This window comes from Rhinatrema bivittatum, chromosome 1 (assembly GCF_901001135.1).
Source record: "Rhinatrema bivittatum chromosome 1, aRhiBiv1.1, whole genome shotgun sequence".
Taxonomy (NCBI): Eukaryota; Metazoa; Chordata; class Amphibia; order Gymnophiona; family Rhinatrematidae; genus Rhinatrema; species Rhinatrema bivittatum.
Window position 1 is genome coordinate 426,792,194 of NC_042615.1, and position 18,693 is coordinate 426,810,886.

The 18,693-nt window shown below is 43.9% G+C and overlaps 1 protein-coding gene across 8 annotated transcripts in view; it reads right to left on the reverse strand.

Annotated features, from left to right (window-relative positions):
- Positions 1 to 296: 296 nt before the first annotated feature.
- Positions 297 to 18,693, reverse strand: part of TBC1D2 (TBC1 domain family member 2) — a 135,525-nt gene continuing 117,128 nt past the window's right edge. For 4 of the 8 annotated variants that reach the window (XM_029603935.1, XM_029603925.1, XM_029603945.1 and 1 more), the window contains one exon: positions 297 to 5,438. In XM_029603935.1, the coding sequence (XP_029459795.1) occupies positions 5,231 to 5,438 (208 nt within the window). In that variant the 3' untranslated portion in view covers positions 297 to 5,230. The remainder of the gene's footprint in view (positions 5,439 to 18,693) is intronic. The other 4 variants (XM_029603916.1, XM_029603889.1, XM_029603905.1 and 1 more) reach the window with 1 other exon arrangement.

The following is an 18,693-nucleotide window of genomic DNA, read 5'->3' on the forward strand; positions in this document are numbered from 1 at the left end:
TAGAAATGATGGCAGAAGAAGACCAAACGGCCGATCCAGTCTGCCCAGTAAGCTTTGCACTTTTATTTCCTCATACTTCTGTTAGTCTCGGCTCTTAGTAACCTTTTGGTTCTATTTCCCTTCCACCCCCACCATTAATGTAGAGAACAGTGTTGGAACTGCATCTAAATGAATATCTAGCTTAGTTAGGGGTAGTAACTGCCGCAATAAGCAAGCTACACCCATGCTTTTGTTTACTCAGACTATGTAATTTAGTCCTTGTTGGTTGTTGTCTGGATATAGATCCACTTTTCTTCATTCCCCCTGCCGTTGAAGCAGAGAGCTATGCTGGGTATGCGTGAATCCTGCGGATAAGCAACAAAAGGTACTGTCTAAATGTAATACCCTGTTAAATAAGACCTCCCCTCTAAGCCCAGACATATTAAGGCTTGGGAACAAGACTTAGGGAGGATATTATCTGAGGAGGAGTAGAAATGTATTTTTAAATCTATTGGTCGGGGTCTCATTGCAGCTAGTTTCATTACTGCTGCAAAGTTCTCCTTACATTGGTACTACACCCCAGTCCAGTTGTACCATTTCTCTTTATGTTCTTCTGATAATTGCTGGAAGGGATGTGGGAGCAGGGGGGGTCATTTTTTCATTTGTGGTGGGAATGCCCTTTTATTCAATCACATTGGCAAGAGGTGACTACTTGGTTACAAACGCTGCTGGATTTGCCATTTACCTTGCTTCCCACTCATGCTCTACTGCCGGCCCCGATTGTTGAGGGGGATTTGTATCAACAGAAACTGGTACAAAAGATTTTGGGAGTAGCTCACTGCGATAATGCTCGGTGCTGGAGATCTTCTTCTGCCCCATTGCTCTCGACTTTGTTTGCTCGGGTGAATCTGGAATACCATTTATCCAAGATTACTGCTTAAAAACATCATTCTTTACAAACGTTTGATAAAACATGGTCTTTTTATGTAAAATGCCTTGAAACAAATGATTCAATGGGAGGTACCGGGGATGGCTGGTAGCTTGTTCTCCTTTTTCTGTTCTTTCTGGAGTTGGGGAGCATTTGTATTCTTATTCTCTGGCTTTGGAGAAATCTTTGACCATATAATATTCTATATAATGTTCCTGATTCAGTTTGCAAGAGGCACAGGGAGGGGGAGGGGATAGGAATTTTTGTATTTTATAATATGCTAAAGACATTGTAGACTTAAAAATGTGAACTTTTATTGTACTCTTGATTTGGTACAGAGGTTATATTTGTGTGTAGTTTTGTGCATGAAGACAGATCACACCAGTTGTGTTGTATTTTGTCTTTAATAAATTGTAAATAAAAAAAAAAAAAAAAGTAACACCGAGGTCCTATTACACAGGAGCCATGATGGGAGGTTTCCAAGGAAGCAAGTTAATTTTCAATAGATTGAGTAGGGCTAAAGGCTGCGGGTGAAAATGACTTGCAGACTTTAGCCTGAATTTTCAAAGTGAACTTATGCACCTAAGTCTGCTTTGAAAATGTGCAGGTTGTGCTGAGTACACAAGGGGACATAGGCATGGAAGCTACACTGGCTCAAAATTGAAAGTATGTGTGTAAAGTTCAATCCAGCCCCCAGCTCCATCCCCTGGTCTGCCTCTTTAGAATGCCTGTAAAAATATGCATGAAGTCATGTTCCACCCATATCTACCAGGGATAATTTCAAAGAGCCACTTACATGCATAAAATGGAATTTTATGCATGTATTCGCCTTTGAAAATTACCCTATCAGGGTTATCCGGAAATTGGTCTTTCTTCTACATAAGCGTGGTATGTACCTAAAAAAAACTAGTTACAACTCCAGCCTCTGTGATATGTAGAAGATATTCAAGCAATTTTTGTGTGGGACAGGAAAAAGAATCCAGAGCTTAAGTCTTACTCCACATAGCAAACTTCCTCTGTTAGCAATTATATGATGTTCTAGTAGATTTCTTCCTAGAAACCAAGTTCTTAAGACACCGGAATAGAGCAATCACAGCAGCACCCAGGCCTTGAGGGCGAGGGATTGGAGACTGGGATGAAGTAAAATCCCCTGTTCTGCGAGATCAGAGTTGGTATGTAAATTGAGTAGTTTCTTGATGAATAAATCCTGAAGGATGGGAAAGCTACCTCAGACAATGGAAACTATTAGAATCATAGCTCCCCAGTCTCTTCTATTCTTTGTCACTAGAGATATCAAAAGATATACAAATAGAACTCCCTTTCCCCAGTGCTGAGAGAAGGCATCCGGCACTAGTCTGGTTTCGTTCTGGAGCTGAAAGCTGGTAACTTTCTGTTCTGAGCTACTGCAAACAGATCCTATCTTGGGAGTTGCCCACTGGGTAAAGAAGCTGTTCGCCAAACTCTGATTCAGGGACCATTCCTGAGGCAACTCAGCCTTTCCGCCAGAACGTTTTCTGCCCCTGCGAGATAAGTGATCCTTAGGGTTGTCTCATGTGAGACAGCCCAGCTCCACAATCTAGCGGTTTCCCAAAACAGGTGAAATGACTGGGTTTCTCCCTGCTTGTTTCCATAGAATGTGGCTGCCAGATTGTCTGCCTGGATTAGGGCAATTTGTTAGGCCACCTGATTTCTGGAAACCTGTAGAGCGCAACAAATTGTCCTTCATTCCAGAAAATGTATATGTAGTATTTTTTCCAGGTGGAATCGAGGACCCTGAGGGTGGACTCCTTTTAGATGACCTCCATTGCTTAGGTTGGATGCATATGTAGTCAAGACAATTGAATTTGGAAGGGCATGCCCCCGGCTGAACTGGAAGGTGAATGTCACCAAAATAGAGTCTCTGAGCTTTGCCTGCACACAGATGCATTCCTGAAAACCTTTGGTTTCCTTACCAGAAGGACTAATCCAAAATTCTGGCAAGATACAGAGAGGGTAGTCAAGCAGAGGTTTGAGTTATGCTCCCCCATGTGATAGAAGCAGATATTGTGTGCTCAGAGCCTTTATAAACCCCTGCCACCATCTTAGGGTGTGGATAGTTCTGGTGAATTCTCACTTAGAGGGAGGCATGTCTTATGCTGTTCCAATTTTATTACTTTCTGGGTTAGGTCTCTTTGCAAGGAAACTTGGGACTAGAAAGGAAACATCGAGCTTTATCCCTGTAGTTTCTGTCCATGTTTTGATAACTGTTTCAGTTGCCAGTGGTGGGCGAGGTGTTTTTTCCACCCTTCCTGCCCTCTTGGTGAATTCTTTTGCAAAATATTTTGTCTTTTGTGTTACTAGGTACCCTAGGGCCCAGATCTGAGGAGAGGTACATTTCCCCCTTCGAAAGGACAGAGGAAGAAGAGGTGTCATCAAGGGAGAATAGAATCACATCCATTTCTAAGGAGAAGCTGAGGTATGGTGTGAGAATTCTGTGTAAGTACCAGAGGAGAGTGAGGTGATACGGTGCCCATCAGGTGCCACAAGGTGAAGAGTAGAGAGCAGCAGGGAGGGCTTTGGGAAAAAGTATGAGAACTGGGACTTTGTTGTGATTTCTGGAAGAAATTTTGGGTAAACTGTTTCCTTCTCATTCCCATGGGAGGATTTGAAGAGTAACTGGTAAAAGAGTAATTGGGAGAAGAATAATTGGGCAAAGAGTAACTGGGAGAAGAGTTACTGGGAGCATTAAAGAGAAGCAAGGGATCAATTTGTCTAAGGAAGGCTGAAGTAATTGGAGAACTGGTTGTTGGAGAAAAAAAGGTCACAAATTTATTGCAACTCAGCTTGTGATAATCAATTGAACTATTTTTGCTTTTGAATTTGTAAGGAAATAAGTAAAACTGAGTTGGAACACACAGTCTCCAACTTGTTCATTGCTGCTGCCTATGGTGGGAGATCATCCGTGCTGTTTACAGGGTGTGAGAATAGAGACTGGGGTGAAAACTTAAAAGGGCCTTGAAGTTATGCTTCCCTGCAACAGGGGAACCTGGACTCTCAGAGTGGTATGCTATCCTGGTGAAAATTGTGCAAATATGATCTAATCTTGAGAGGTGAGTTTTTGGGGACAATTTCAGGGTTTCCTTGCACAGGGGCTACACTGAGACTTTAAAATGTTGTCAGACTGCCTGTGCAAGGGGCTCCTGCCTGCTTCAGCAGAAACGTAGGCTGGACGGATTAAATGGACAATTTTGGTCTTGATCTGCCATCATCTACTATGTTACTAATATTGTGAAATGCTAGTGATTAACAGAATAAAAAAAGAAGCAAAGTATAAATACCCCTAATATAATATAGTCTAGGGCAAGGGTTCTCAAGGCACTCCTGGAGGTACACTTAACCCTCCGTTTTGATTTTCAGCATAGCTGTCCTATATATGCACGAGATAGACTTGGGTACACTGGAGATCCAATATATGCAGATCATCTCATGCATGCTCATCGTGGCTGTCCTGAAAACCAGACCAATTATGTGTGCCTCCAGATCCAGGTTGAGAACCACTCGTTAAGGGACAGCCTCTTTTTCTTTCTACACAGAATTCAGTAGAGAAAGTGCTCACATTTTGGCATACAGCATGTAGAGGCTTTTGCTTTCCTTTTGCCTGCACTAGAAAGCACACGTAGCGGGAACGTCTCCAAGTACACTGTATACGCAGGCTTTACCAAGTATTGTCAAAAACGTATATGCCTAAGTACACTTTGAAAATAATCAGTTCATTGGCCGAATAAGGGGTTGGGGATAAAAGTATGCACATATCCGTGTTACATGTGTAATTTTACATGCACTCAGGCTTGGGATATTTTAGTAGAGCCATTTACACACATTTAAAACCAGGTTTTATGCGCATAAACGGCTTTAAAAATTACTCCCTTAAAGGCCTCAGCCAGAGAGGCTTGCAGACTCCTCGAAAAGGACTGGCGAGAAAGCATTATCGTGCGCTATGGTTTAATGCGTTCGTGATCATGGCAGGTGAAATCCTCCCTCTCTAGAAAGAGCATGTGGAGCACAGGCAACTGCTGTACGTGCCTCCTCCAGGCTGCCTCATCCCTAGTCCAGAGTGGCTACCTCTTCAAGCGAGACAATGTCCATCTCCATTCAACGCCTGGGCTCTCTGCTCACACTGCCAATAATGGTGCCAAACGGTGACCATGGCTTTTCGTGACATTGACACTACCCCGCCAGGAGCTGGACTGAGACCAACTCGTTTTTCAAAGGCCATAAAATGGCAGAATTTGAAACAGTCCTTCTTTCTATACAAAATAGCTATGCAGCGAGAGACCATTCTGGTTATGTGTCTTCCTCATCTTCACTCACGCCTTCATCCAAGTGCTCAGTTCCGAGGTCCTCCTTCTCCTTCACCTTCTCGTACTCCTCTTTAATCCTTTCCAACTCACTCAGTTCTGCCTTCAGCTTCTCCATGTGAGCTGCTCGCCGGTTCTGCAGCTGTTTCATGGGGAAAGGATTCATCTCATTAAATGCAATGTTCATCAGCTTCCTACAAAGAGAAAACAGACACATGCTAAACAACATTATGCAAATTCCTCAGGGCCTGCTTCAAAACCACATGGAGAGAAGATGAACAACAGAACAATACTCTCATTACAAAATTTAGTATGGTTCCACATTTAAATTGCTTCCCAAAATCTCACACCTCTAAATTGCATATTTCGGGGCCTGTTTACAAAGCTTAAAGCAGTTTATTATGTGGTATTGGCAGTGCTTGTGCAAATGTTACAAATATCAAGAAACAAAGTAGGCCCAACATGAGTAAATAATTAATGAGCTGTGTTGCATGCAAAATAATGCAAAGCAGCTCATTAATATTAAAAAGGAGTAACATGGATCACTGTAAGATCCACGTTACTCCTTGAAAATCTAAATACAGCTCAAAGGGATTGTTAATTTATTCCCCATGATCATTGGCAGGTTAATGCACCTGCCAATGCACTTGGGGGCCAGGCCCGGAGTGACCGGGTGTGCATACCGTGCATTTGCATGGGGAGGCACACCTGGCGGGGGAGCAGTGACAGCAATATAAGAGGTGCAGGGCCACCAGCAGAGCCAAACCTGCTGGTGGCTGAAGAGGAAGAGAAGCCGCTGGCAATGTTCAACCTGTTGATGGCTGAAGAGGAAGACAGGCTTGCCGCCCGTGGCAAAGTTCAACCCACCAGCAGGTTGAACTTCCACGCCGCTGCAGTGTTCCTTCCTGCTTCAGTGTCAACTCCCCCCTCCCCTCCCCAGGGGCCAATGAAAAGAGGAGCCTACCGCACCATGATGGAGCTCATCCCATGTCCACCATGGCTTGAAGAGAAGATCAGCCCGCAGAGCCATGGTGGAGTTCGTTCCTCCATGACCCAAAGAGAAGAGAAGCCCGTGGGGCCGTGGTGGAGCTCATCCCACTAAGCCTGAAGAGAAGAGGAACCCGGGGGCCATGGTGGAGCTCATCCCACCAGGCCCGAAGAGAACAGGAGACCGTGTATGTGTCTGAGTCTATGAGAGTTTACGCATGTGTGTATGTCTGTGTGCGAGCCTGTCTGTGTGAAAGCTTGTGTGTGTGTATGGCTTTGTCAGTCTGTATGCTTGTGTGTGAAAGCTTGTGTGTGTATATGACAGCCTGTATCATGTATGTGTCTGTATAAAAGCTTGTGTGTGTGTGTGGCTGTGTGACAGCCTGTATGCATGTGTTTGGCTGTGTGAGAACTTGTGTGGTCACGTGAGAGCCTATGTGCTTGTATGTGTGTCTATGAATGCCTGTATGCATGTGTGTGTGTCTATGTGAGAGCATGTATATGTATATATATATATATATATATATATATATATATATGTGTGTGTGTGTGTGCGCGCTTTTGAGAGCCTATGTATTACATAGACTCTCACAGGCATGTGCACACACACATCATGTGTCTGAAGGAGAGAGGGAGTATGTGTGAGAGCAAAGGCATGTATATCAGACAGGGAGTGTTTGAGAGAATCAATGTGTTGTGTGTGTGTGAGAGAGAGAGAGAAGATAAAGTTTATGTGACCCTATCTCCCCAAATCCACGAAAATCTCAGGGTAACTGGAAATCAAAAGATCCCAGGTATGGAGAGCACATTTTTTTAATCCTTATTAGTTTTAATTATTGGTTGAATTTGATGTTTTTGCTGTTTTGAAATATTTTATTTTTGAGGGGAAATATTAGAACCTTTTTTAAATTATTGGAATTTTTGAAATATTGTATTGGAGTTTGGAAAATTTTGGATATTCTATTCATTAACTGGTTTGAAATATTTATTCTTTTTATGAATACGATTTTACTATTATTATGTTTTATATTTCTCGATTATATTATTTAATGTTTTATGAAGAATGGTTATGTTTGTTTTCCATTGTTGCTCTGCATGTAGAGGCTGGCTTGTTCTGGGTTCCAGTTCATTTCTTCTCAGCACATTTCTGTTTCTGGACTCTTTATTCTGTATTTGGTCAGGGTCTGTCTGTATTCTGCATATGTGACCGAGGTGAGCTATTTTGCTGGCATGTAGTTTCTTTACAGGGATCTAAAGCAGCCTGGCCTGTTCTATTTTCCCAATAGGAAGTATAGTTCTAGGGCATGGTGTAATATTTGCAGTGTAGGTTGTTACTATTTGAGTTATTGTAGTTAGGATTGTTTTGGTATGGGAAGTTTACTATATTGTAATGGTAATTACGTTTATTCATGGCTTTCTGAGGTGCCATTATAAATTCCATGGGAGTTCCAAGTGTCTTTTTTGCTGAGTTTTCAGGTTGGCACCAGAGCAGCTCATGTAAATATAATATAGATGTTGTAAGTAATATTTTACCTCAGAAGACTGCACTTGTGAATGTTCTTTTTCATGTAAAATTTGTTACATATGCATAATTACATTTTGTGTGGCTATAGAGGGTGTGGGAGTGTGGGAGATGGTGTGCGCAAGGCCGTAAGGTTCCCCTAGGGTATGTAATACCCTTCCCTTGACCAGGGGTTCTGTGGAGGAGTGGATGGGTGTCAGTTTTTAAAAATCTAGATTTCTGGAGGGAGCTGGGCTTTATATTTCTGGCCTGGGACAGAGACTGAATGAATCGTTGCAGGGGAGGAGGGGGGGAGCAGCACAATAATTGTTCACACAGGGCAGCAACAAAGCTAGCACCGGCCCTGTTGGCCACCTATGCGGTAATTTGTAAAAGGACAGTAAGCCCCGAGTAAGAATCCCCCCCATCAAAAGCCACCCTCCCCTCTCACCAAAGTAAATGCCCTCTGGCTCTTTAACCTTCCCTAGCACAGCTCCACCAATGAACGAAAAAAAATTAAGCCCTGCTCCTTTTCCTAAAATCCTGTGCCCGGCCAAAAATGCTCTCCTACCCCTCACTAACCCAACCATGCCCCCATACTGAGAAACCCCCTCCCAATTTTGAAGAGTCAGGGTCTTCCCAAGGGCAAGAGTGCTCCTACCCTCCTGGGCCATCATTCAAAATGGCACCGGCTGTCCTGAGACTTATATTTTAACGCTGTGTGAGAAGCCTTCAAAAACAAACATTAAGCTTATGCTAAAATGATGCTTTGTGCACTGGCTTCAAGGACAAAGCTAAAGTCAATTAAGGGAAACTTGTGCCTGTTGGCCAGTGACAGTCCCTCCCTACGGGTTGCGTCAACCCCACCTCAGCCCAAGGGTCCACGTCCGATGCAACACAATTCAGTGAGAGCAGATTTTCCTGAAGATGATAGTCTGAAAGTCATCTTTCCTTTCTGCCCTCAAGATGGACCATTAAGATTGTGAGATGTTCCAATCAGAATCTGCTCCCGTCTCAATTTGCATTCATTATATAGAGTGTTTTTGGGCGCTAGTAGAGAGAGCAGCTGCAGAGGGAAGCAGAGCTGGTTTATTATTAGCTTACAACCTCTGACAGAGTCTGCTGGCCAGGTTGCCACAGAGACAATACCCGCCTCAGAGGAGAGCTGCAGTGTCAGTGCCATTTGTATTTGATTTTCCTTGCTTCGCGGTTGTTTACCTGCTCCTGCCATCAGTAGCCTTTATTGGGTAAACACACAGGGGCTGCTGTAATAAGACCCTCGCTGAAATCAGCACTATTTTTCTTCGCTATTCTTTTTGGCGTGCACAGCAAAAGCAGGCAGCTCTGCAGGATTTAATAAGGGGGGGGGCGGCATGCAAATGAGAAACATGCAAACAAAAACTGCATGGAATGCATAATATACGCGCCAATACCCGCATAAAAACCCTGACGTGAAAAGCCACGAGAAAACAGGCACTAAAATTGGTGCTCATGGAAAAATGTCGCAGACTCATTTCTATTGATTTCAACTTACTACTATTCAAAACTAAATTGTTTTGACTCCTACCAGCCCTTTTATTCAAAAATAATTTTTTCAGCTCCCATTGGCCCCTTTCACTTCATTGCTGGCATTAGTGTGGTTGCGGGCCTGTGCAGCCTTTTTCTCGCCAGGTTCCCAGGGCCGCTCGGCATGGATCAGCCCCCACCGGGAGAGAGCAGGGGCGGGGGATGGACGGTCTGGCGATCTCTGAGGGATACAGACAAAAGGGCCGACAATGCCTAGAGCCGCAGCATCGCCAGGACGGGACCTGGGCCGAAAGCCGCCAAAGCGGTAGGTGCCATCGTGATCAGCAAGCCCTGGGCGTCCAGCAAGGAAAAGGCTGCACGGGCATCAGAAAATTATTCAGGAAATAAAGGGAGCTTAGAGTAGCTCAACAAAGCTAACGAGAACTAATGCCAGCAATGGATTAAAAGGGCCTCCAGACAGGCGCTTTTCCTTAACTCCTGCCCTGACCCAGACGCTAAAAAACCCGCACTAACCGATCTCCCTGCTAGCATGGCCCGTGAATAGGTAATTGCCTCCTTTACATGCCATTTGCATGCACTCAGGGCAAAACCTGCCGCAGGTTTGTACGCGTGCTTTTCCTGTGCCAGATGCGCTATTACATACGCGCGTTAAGATTAGCGTGGAAAACCATGCGCAAATACCCGTGGTGGGTTTTACGCAGCTTATTACATCGGCCGCACAGAAAGAAAAGAGCAGCGGACAGAGCAGCCCCTCACAGTCCTAACAACTTACTGAGGGGGGGGGGGAGGCTTTTTTTCTGGAATTTGTTTGAGCTCAATAATGTGCATTCAAGGATGATTTACCCTGCAGAGGGAGGAGGACTAGAAAACAAGCTACTGCAGCTCTGGCCATACACCAGCCAAAGTGAACAGGAGGTGGTGAGTTAACAAGCCCCCTTTCAAACAGAAAGCTGGTGTGATTTAAGGAAGGAGAAGCCCACCAGCAAAAGTGTGCACAGTTTGAACCGACACCAGCTTATTACCTGAATTGCATACTTCAAGTAGTAGGGCCTCTGAAAGTTAGACTGCAGGTTTTCTCTTTTATGTCTTGGTTTGTTCAGGGGTGACCCCCAAATTCCCTGTTAGTGGTTGTTCTTACTTATTTTTGCGTTTTGTTTTTCTTTGTTCAAAAATACAATTTTCCTATTTCGTTATTCAGCGGCTCTTATTTTGTTTTGTTATATTTCTTAAATGCCCTTTGAAGTAAAAGTTGTTCTTATATGTCAAGTGGGTGCTTTTTGACTAAGGTGGGGTCCAGGTACCATAAACAGAGGTACTACAGGTTACTAAAGGCCGAGTACAGGAGTACTGTGTCTATGCCCAGCTAATTATGAACCTGCAACCCATTGACTGTCTAAGCATTGCATACAAATATCCATGTACTATGCACCTGCTTCTTGTTCTGCAGTGGAAAACCTGATATCTGACTATTTCTCCCCTCTATCCAGCTACATTTTGTCCCAGGAACTCATTACCTGCATGAAATTTAGCCGACAAAAGAGGCAGTGATGGAGGCATATTCTGGGGGAGTGGTTAAATTGTAGCAGCGAGCACTGATATGAGCCAGGGAAGTCTAACAGCAATGCTGGACACAAGATCTCAATTCCCAGTTGCCAGTAAGGATTTGAAAAGGGGATGTGGGTGGGTAAGCGTGAAATTAGCGGGAGAAGAGGGACGAGAGTGCCAAATGCCATAGCCCTTACAATCTTTAATCTTCATTTTGAGGAGGCTTCGGGATCTTTGGGATTGGGGGGGGGGGGGGGGAGAAATGATCGGGCCATGAGACCAACTCATAGCAGTGGCTACAAAACCCTTCAATTTCTGACAACACTCTGGGGCAGATTTTTAAAAAGTACGCGCGTGCGTATTTTTGTTCGCGCAACCGGCGCAAAAAAAGTACACCGGATTTTAAAAGATACACGCGTAGCCGCGCGTATCTTTTAAAATCCGGGGTCGGCACGCGCAAGGCTGCGCAAAATCGGCAGCCTGCGCGCGCCAAGCCGCACAGCCTGCCTCCATTCCCTCCGAGGCCGCTCTGAAATCGGAGCGGCCTTGGAGGGAACTTTCTTTCCGGCGCCCCCCACCTTCCCTTTCCTTCCCCTAACTAACCCGCCCCCCCAGCCCTAACTAATTCCCCCCTATCTTTATTTAAAAAATTACGTTATGCCTGCCTGAGGCAGGCGTAACTTGCGCGTGCCGGGCCGGCTGCCGGCGCCCCATGTTCTGGTCCAGGGGCTGGTTTGGAGGCCCCAGCCACGCCCCCGGCACGCCCCTGGGCTGGAACCATGGCCGAGCCCCGCCCCCAGAATGCCCCTGATGACGCGCCGGCTGCAACACGCCCCTGCCACGCCCCCCCCAGGAAAGCCCCGGGACTTACACGCATCCCGGGGCTTGCTCGGCGCGCGCAGGGGGTGGAAGGGGCAGCTTTTCGGGGGTTACACGCGTATCTTACGCCCATAACCCTTTGAAAATCTGCCCCTCTGTGTCTTCTGTCTTTTCACTTTCTCCTTCCCCTGGCTCCCTTTGTTGCTTAAAAAAAAAAAAAAAAAAGAGTTTTTTCTCCAAACAACTCAAACTAGCAAAGAATCACTCAGGAAAACTATTCCAGCTAGTGAAGAAACTCGCCAGACCTGACTCCATGGCACTTAGTACCATCACAGAGGGCCCCTCAGTGGAGGACTTTGCCAAATTCTTCTATTCAAAAATTCAAGCTATCCGTCCTCTTTTGACACCACTCCTCTCACAGGCCTATGCAACAAAAGTATCCTAGACATTCTTCCAATAACCTCAGCCAGATCTATTCATCTTCCTCCAGACTGCATCCCACTGTCCCGAGTTAAGGACAGTCTCCCCCAGAGAGGTTGAGAAGATCCTTCAGGCATCAATCAGCCTCCTTGCCCTTTAGACCCCCCATACCTCCCAAATTCATCTGTAACCTGAGAGAAGATTTAAACCTCTGGCTAATTACTATAATCAATGCTACATTAACCACTGTTCCCTCCAAACTGTGCTCATGTGAGCATGCACAGAGCGTGAACACAGCACAATATAGCATGCTCAAGAAATCCCGATATTTGCATTATACTGGCTCATAGTGCACAAATTTTAACCTAGCTTATAAAAAGTTGCACAAGAACAACATTTCTGTGCATGCAATCTTTCAAAAAATTTGAGGGAACATTGCTGCCTATCTATCTCAATAAATAAGGCTAAGCCATATTGAAGAAACCAGGCACCAATCCCAGAATAGTCAATCACTATTGCCCAATCTTCAGCCTTCTTTTTCTATTCATGCCAGGCTTCCAAGAGGAGGCCAGCATCCTCTACCCTTACTAATCTGGCTTCAGGAAAGGCCATGGAACAGAATCCTTCCTGTTAGCCTTAACCAACAATATCCACCCTTATATTGACTAAGGGGTGGTGACTCCCTACTGGTCCTATTAGACAGTTCCACTTTATTGGACACTGTTGACAACCTACTCATTCTACAACACTTGAAAGACATTGGTATTGAGACCTCTGCTCTCGAATGGTTCAAATAATTCCTGACCAATCAACCAGTGTGTCTTATGGGCCAACAAAACCAGAGCTAGAGTTAGCCTATGTCTAATGTGGTCTTGGCCATAGACACCACTGCCAAAGAGTGCCATGCCACTGGCCTCACCGCAAACAGTTGTTATCCTTAGTAGGGCTGGCAGTGCAGGAGGGCTGCATGCTCAGGTTCCAGCACTCCTCTCAATGTTATCTCTTTCCACCCATCCAGTCGGCTGACAAATGGGTTCAAGTACCTACCCAGTCCGGCCCTCTTTCCCCCCACAGCAGTGCCAAGACTGGGAGGCTTCACAAACTGCAGACTGCATAAAAGCCACACTGTGATCAGAGAAACAGGAAGAAAAAGAAAATGAGCACAGGGCTCTTTTCTGAGCTGGCGCACACTCAGGCCCTGCAGTAGTCCTGTCCTCATACAGGTTTCCTAGGTAACAGGAAGCAGAGGTGAAGGAGAAGGTGGGCCCGAGAGCATACCAGCTCATAGACAAGCCCTACACTTTTTCACTTGTCCATAGATGCCAAATTGCCTGGTTATGACTGAACAAAAACACCCACAGCTAGGGATCTCACTAGTGGTGTGCCTCAGGGCTTGGTGCTTTTCCCAATCCTCTTCAACATCTACATCCACCTGTAATCCCACCATCATGGGGTGCACTGGAATAAGGGAAGAGTAGTAACAGATCCCAAGGCAGCTCCTCAATATCTTGGACCTCTCTTCCTCTCACACATTGTCCATACCAGCCGCTAGGAATGCTGGGGTTCATCCAGCAGGAGGGGGTCAACCTCCTGGGCCCCTGGTGCAGTAGTGGGTTACATGGTCTTGGTCATGTAATTACACCCCAGTTCTCCCTCTCTAATTGGTTGGTCAATACAATAAAAGAGTAGTCTTGGAGGAAAGGCACTCTTGACTAAAGCATAGAGTCCAAAGATGGTGTTCAACTGAAATTAAGTTTAACTTAAAAAGAATGATCCAGAATAAAACAAAAATCATAAATAGCAAAATAAAAATCATAACAAAAACTGTAGTTCCCTTGTCCTTAGTGCCTCCTATATTCCTTTATCTAACCAAACCAATTTCTAAAATCCCTTCCCAATGGAGGGTGGGAAAAGTCTTTTCAATAACCAACATAAGACAAAGGGGGTGGGATAGGAAAAATCCCCTTTCTCCAAAAATTAGATGTCTTCAAAATATCATCCATTAAGTCCTTTCCAAAAACCAGCAGCCTCACCTGCTGTTTACTGGTCATGGGATAGAACAGCCAACTTCCAATTACTACAGCAAGGTGATACTGACCTCACTGCAAAAACTGGTCTCACAATTCTCCAGGTCATCATCTTCACTTCCAGAATCTATGCCTTGCTATTTACTGGGCGCAGGCAAAACCCCCAGATCATATCCAGTCCTTCTAGCAGAGCATGGGCAAATATATCTTCAAAGATTTTCAGAACTCTTTCCAAAAACTCACTCCTCTCAAACACCTCTGGTTCAATCTACCTGGTAGCAGAAGCAGAAGAAAGACCATTTGCACATGCTCTAGGGGCAATTTATAATATCCCTAAAACTCATCTCAAAATCGGGCTGGTCAAAACAGGTGGGAGGACCCTCAAAAAAATGCAAAACCTTTTCTTAGATGGAGAACAAATGCAAAGCCCTGCTACACACTTAATCTGTGATCCAAACCGTGGCCATTGCTAATCTCAATGACTGTCTCATGGCCAGATGGCTTAAACTCAATCTAAACCCCTGTAAGTCTGAACTCCTTTAGTTAAATCGACAAGGGCATTATTCCTTAACTTTACCCTCCTTGTCAGGAATCCCTTTACAACCTAAAGACTCTATACATAGTCTGAGGTTACAATTTGGCCAGCATCTTACAATGGAAACCTACACCTCAGTGGTGGTAAAGTCTTCAATAATGCACCTACGCCAACTTCCTCAACTGTGCAACTGCTTTGAGAAATGCAACCTTGTTACTGTCATACACTCGTTAATCACCAACTGCATCAACTACTGTAACTCTCCATTGCATTGCACAATACAACTTCAAATGCCTCCAACCTTTGCAGAGCATGGCACCTAGATGTTTGTGTTAGGGAATCAGCCCTCCAGCCACTCCAGAAGCTATCTGTGTGTAAAGGTAGCAGAATGTGCTGCATGGGCAAACTTTTGTGGCTACCCTGACCAGGGGCGGAAGTGCCTGGAGGAACCAATGAACACTTCACCTGTATCGGTCATCATTCCCGCGGGTTGGGCCCTTTGTGCAGATGGTCAGCAGGACTTAGGCAGTTCTCAGTGCACAGCAGAAGAGAGAGTCCATGTCTGAGTGCAGTTCGGGGCAGGCAGCAAACAGCAGGATCCAGAAGGTGGTCCAAGGTCATGGCAGGTGGCAAGCAAGCAGAATGCGATCTGAGGTCAGGGCAGGCAGTAGGCAAGCAGAATCCCAAAGACAGTCCAAGGTCAAGGCAGGCAACAAGCCAGCAGAAATCAGGTCCAGAACCTGAATCAAAACCAGGAAGGCAGAGGCATAAGCCACAAGTATCATATACTGAGGAGCAGGCTACTCAGGAGACCTGTTGCCAAGGCACCAGCTGGTTGCAAGAGACTTCCTTATATACTCCTGCAGGATGTGACATCATCAGCCAGTGCCACAGGAAGTCCCAGCTAGGGGACCTATAAAGGTTGTCCAATTTTATAGGAAATTCTAACCTGGGTCCTTGGACTAGCATGCTGCCGGAGGCCACGTCGGAACTGCTTCAAATCAGAGGTAAGGGGCTTAGCATGGGGAGGCGGTTGGAGCCGAACAGTTTGGTAGGGTCCATATCCATTGACCATGTTATGCCAATTATGTGTCATCTATACTGCCCCCCCCCCCCCCCAAATTGAGAGCAGAATAAAATTTAGCACACTTTGCTTTGTCTTTAAACATGTGAATCAACTGGCTCCTGAAGATCTTTCCTAACTTCTGCTCTCCTACACTCCTACAAGGGAACTTCAATCTTCCCAACCATCCCTTCAGCTAGACTAACATACACAAGACAATCAGTTGTTCTACCCTTAAAATATGAAAACAAGATATCTCTAACATTTCGCCTGGAAACTTGTTACCTAATCTTCAAGAAAAATTCAATGCTTGGCTGTTTAGCCAGGCCTTCCCTTACATTCCACAGCAGAGAATCATCATCCTCTAGTACCTACCAGCTGGAAGTCTCACAAGGTTCGCTCACTCCCAGGCTACATCTATCCAATTGATGTTTAATATACTTCTTAACTACACATGAGCGATTTATACCAAATGTGCCTATTTCCTTAATCCCACTTAGTGTACCCCACATCTTATCTATTTACTTGCAATGTATGTATCCATTAGTTATGTACTCAGTGCCTGGTTACTTTATTTAGTTCGCCTCGGGCCTACTTTTAGGAAAAGGCAGAAATATAAAGTGCTTATAAATAAATAAGTATGTGCAACACTGGAACTGGATCAATCTGTCAGGTGTGATCTGGATTGACTGGAGACCTTACCAGAGAGGAATTATAGAGACTTGCATTATAAGTGTATGACTGAAAATATAATCCAGAAAGTTCTAGGTCCTGCCTGCACTGAATTTTACCTGAAAGTTGGGAAAAAGCAGGGGGCATAGCTATAAAGGGGCCTCAGGTGCCTGTGCCACCTCACATTTGGCTCAGGTTCCCACCCCTAGTAGCAGGGTCATGTCACATCTGAGTCATCCCTTAAAGGTGCAGCATCTGGAGGGCCTAGGGATACTGGAATCACTGCCAGTCATTGATCCCCTGTACCTTTAAAAAGGCTATCATGAACAGGGAAACAGCACTACTCTTGGGCAGGGCCTGTAAAAATAGGAAGCCATCAAAGTCTTTCTGTTTATTTTTGGTAAATAATTATCCCCCTTCCTCTTGTAATATTTTTGCATAAATAAGACATTTTAGTTGTATAATAATTAATGATAGAAATATATACCGTAGCTGGCAATCTTTTTCATTTATTGGTATGCTTATGTCTGTAACTTAGTACTTACATGAAAATGACAGTTGCCTAGTTCTTTCATTTATTTGCTGCTTGATTCAAAAAAGGCTTTTTAAGATAGCTTTTCTTTTCTTTGTCGAAACAGCTTCTAAAGCTGATGATTAATTGCCAGCTCCATGTGTCCAAACACCAGATAGCTAACAGCTAAAGAAGACCAGCAATATACTAAGGACTGGCAGCAACAACTGGAAGAGTTAAAATCAGGTCTATCGGAAATGATGAAAAATCTATTACATTTTGAAAATGACTACAAATATGGCAAGCATATGGGGAAAAAAGTTAAAATCAAGATTACCCAATAGGCAAACATGCTAAAATGGCAATATTTTGTAATGCTGAAAGTACAATGATTGAATAGCCATGTCTTTTTAATGCATTCTTATGCATCCTGCTTTCTATATAAGAAAGCTGCCAAGAATCTGTGAATGAAGACAAAAGAAAAAACATCGAGCAGAAACCAGACATACATTTGAACATCTTCCTACCCGTGACTATCCAAACAGCAGTGGCTGTGCTGTCAGACATCTCTTGGGCAGATGTTTTTTTCCTTTCATTGGAAAGTCAAAAAGGTAATTACATCAAGCGTATACCTTGAATAGGAAAAAATACTGATGACTGAAAATAGCAAAAAACAAAAAAGATCACATCAGCCTCCTAGTAGTCCCCAATATGGAAGAATCCAAACTTTATGGCATCAAAAGAAAAAGTAAAAAAAGAAAATTAACAATAAGCCGCAGACTTACATTTTATGCTTATTGCAACCCCAAAACCACAGCCTCAAGCGCTACCCACAACTGCATCACTTCCCGCCTTCTTGGAACTCTAGGGTAGGTTGTGAGTAGCTTACGTTATCAGATGTGAGATCCGCAGATAAACGAAAGAAAAGATATAGCTATGCACAGGAAGTAGTTAAAAATCAGATTTATTCCTCATAAGATCCTGTGACATTTTAAAAGATGTACTGTTCTGCTAAAATTTCTGTTAAATTTCCAAAGTATATTCCTTTAAAGGATTTCTTCTAAATTGTACTGCTTTGCTAAATAGCTATACTGTATTACTTTTAAAGATTTTAATACAGTATATTTAATTTAATAAATGTATATTTACTCCATAAAAATAATGTATAATGAACAAAGTAAATTCTCCTTGGCCTGGTTAGAAGCCTGTTTACATAACTGTTCTAGGAGCTGCCTTAACCTGCAGAGGAAGAGGGAGAAACAGAGAGCCAGGGCAAGGAGAAAGTGAAAAAAGAAGATGCAGAGAGTTGCCAGAAATTAAAAGGGTTTTGTAGCCACTGCTATGAAAACCTACATAGAATGGGGTAAAAGGTAGGGGCAGACCCCCCCCCCCCCAAAAAAAAATTGACTACTTCCCTGAGCAAAAGACAAATGCAGGCCTTGTTAATTAATGCCTGTGAAAGTACTTTGAATGTAATTTAGTCTTATCTTGCTCAACTCCTATTCTGATCCTAACATCCCCTTGTTAATAAAAAAAAAAAAAAAAAGGGTTTTATATAGGACTGGAGAGTCAAAAACACTGGGCAACAAATTTTCACAAAAGTCATGTTACGGAAATGAAATTGGTCAATTCTTATACATTTCCATGTGCTAAACATGAATGTGACTGTGAAAATGCAAAATTGGCTTTAGTTTTTTTGTAATATGCAATAATATAATTACATCTTGAATTGTATGCCAATAGCTCACTGGGCAACAAATTTTCACAAAAGTCAGGTTACGGAAATGAAATTAGTCCATGTGCTAAACATGAATGTGACTGTGAAAATGCAAAATTGGCTCT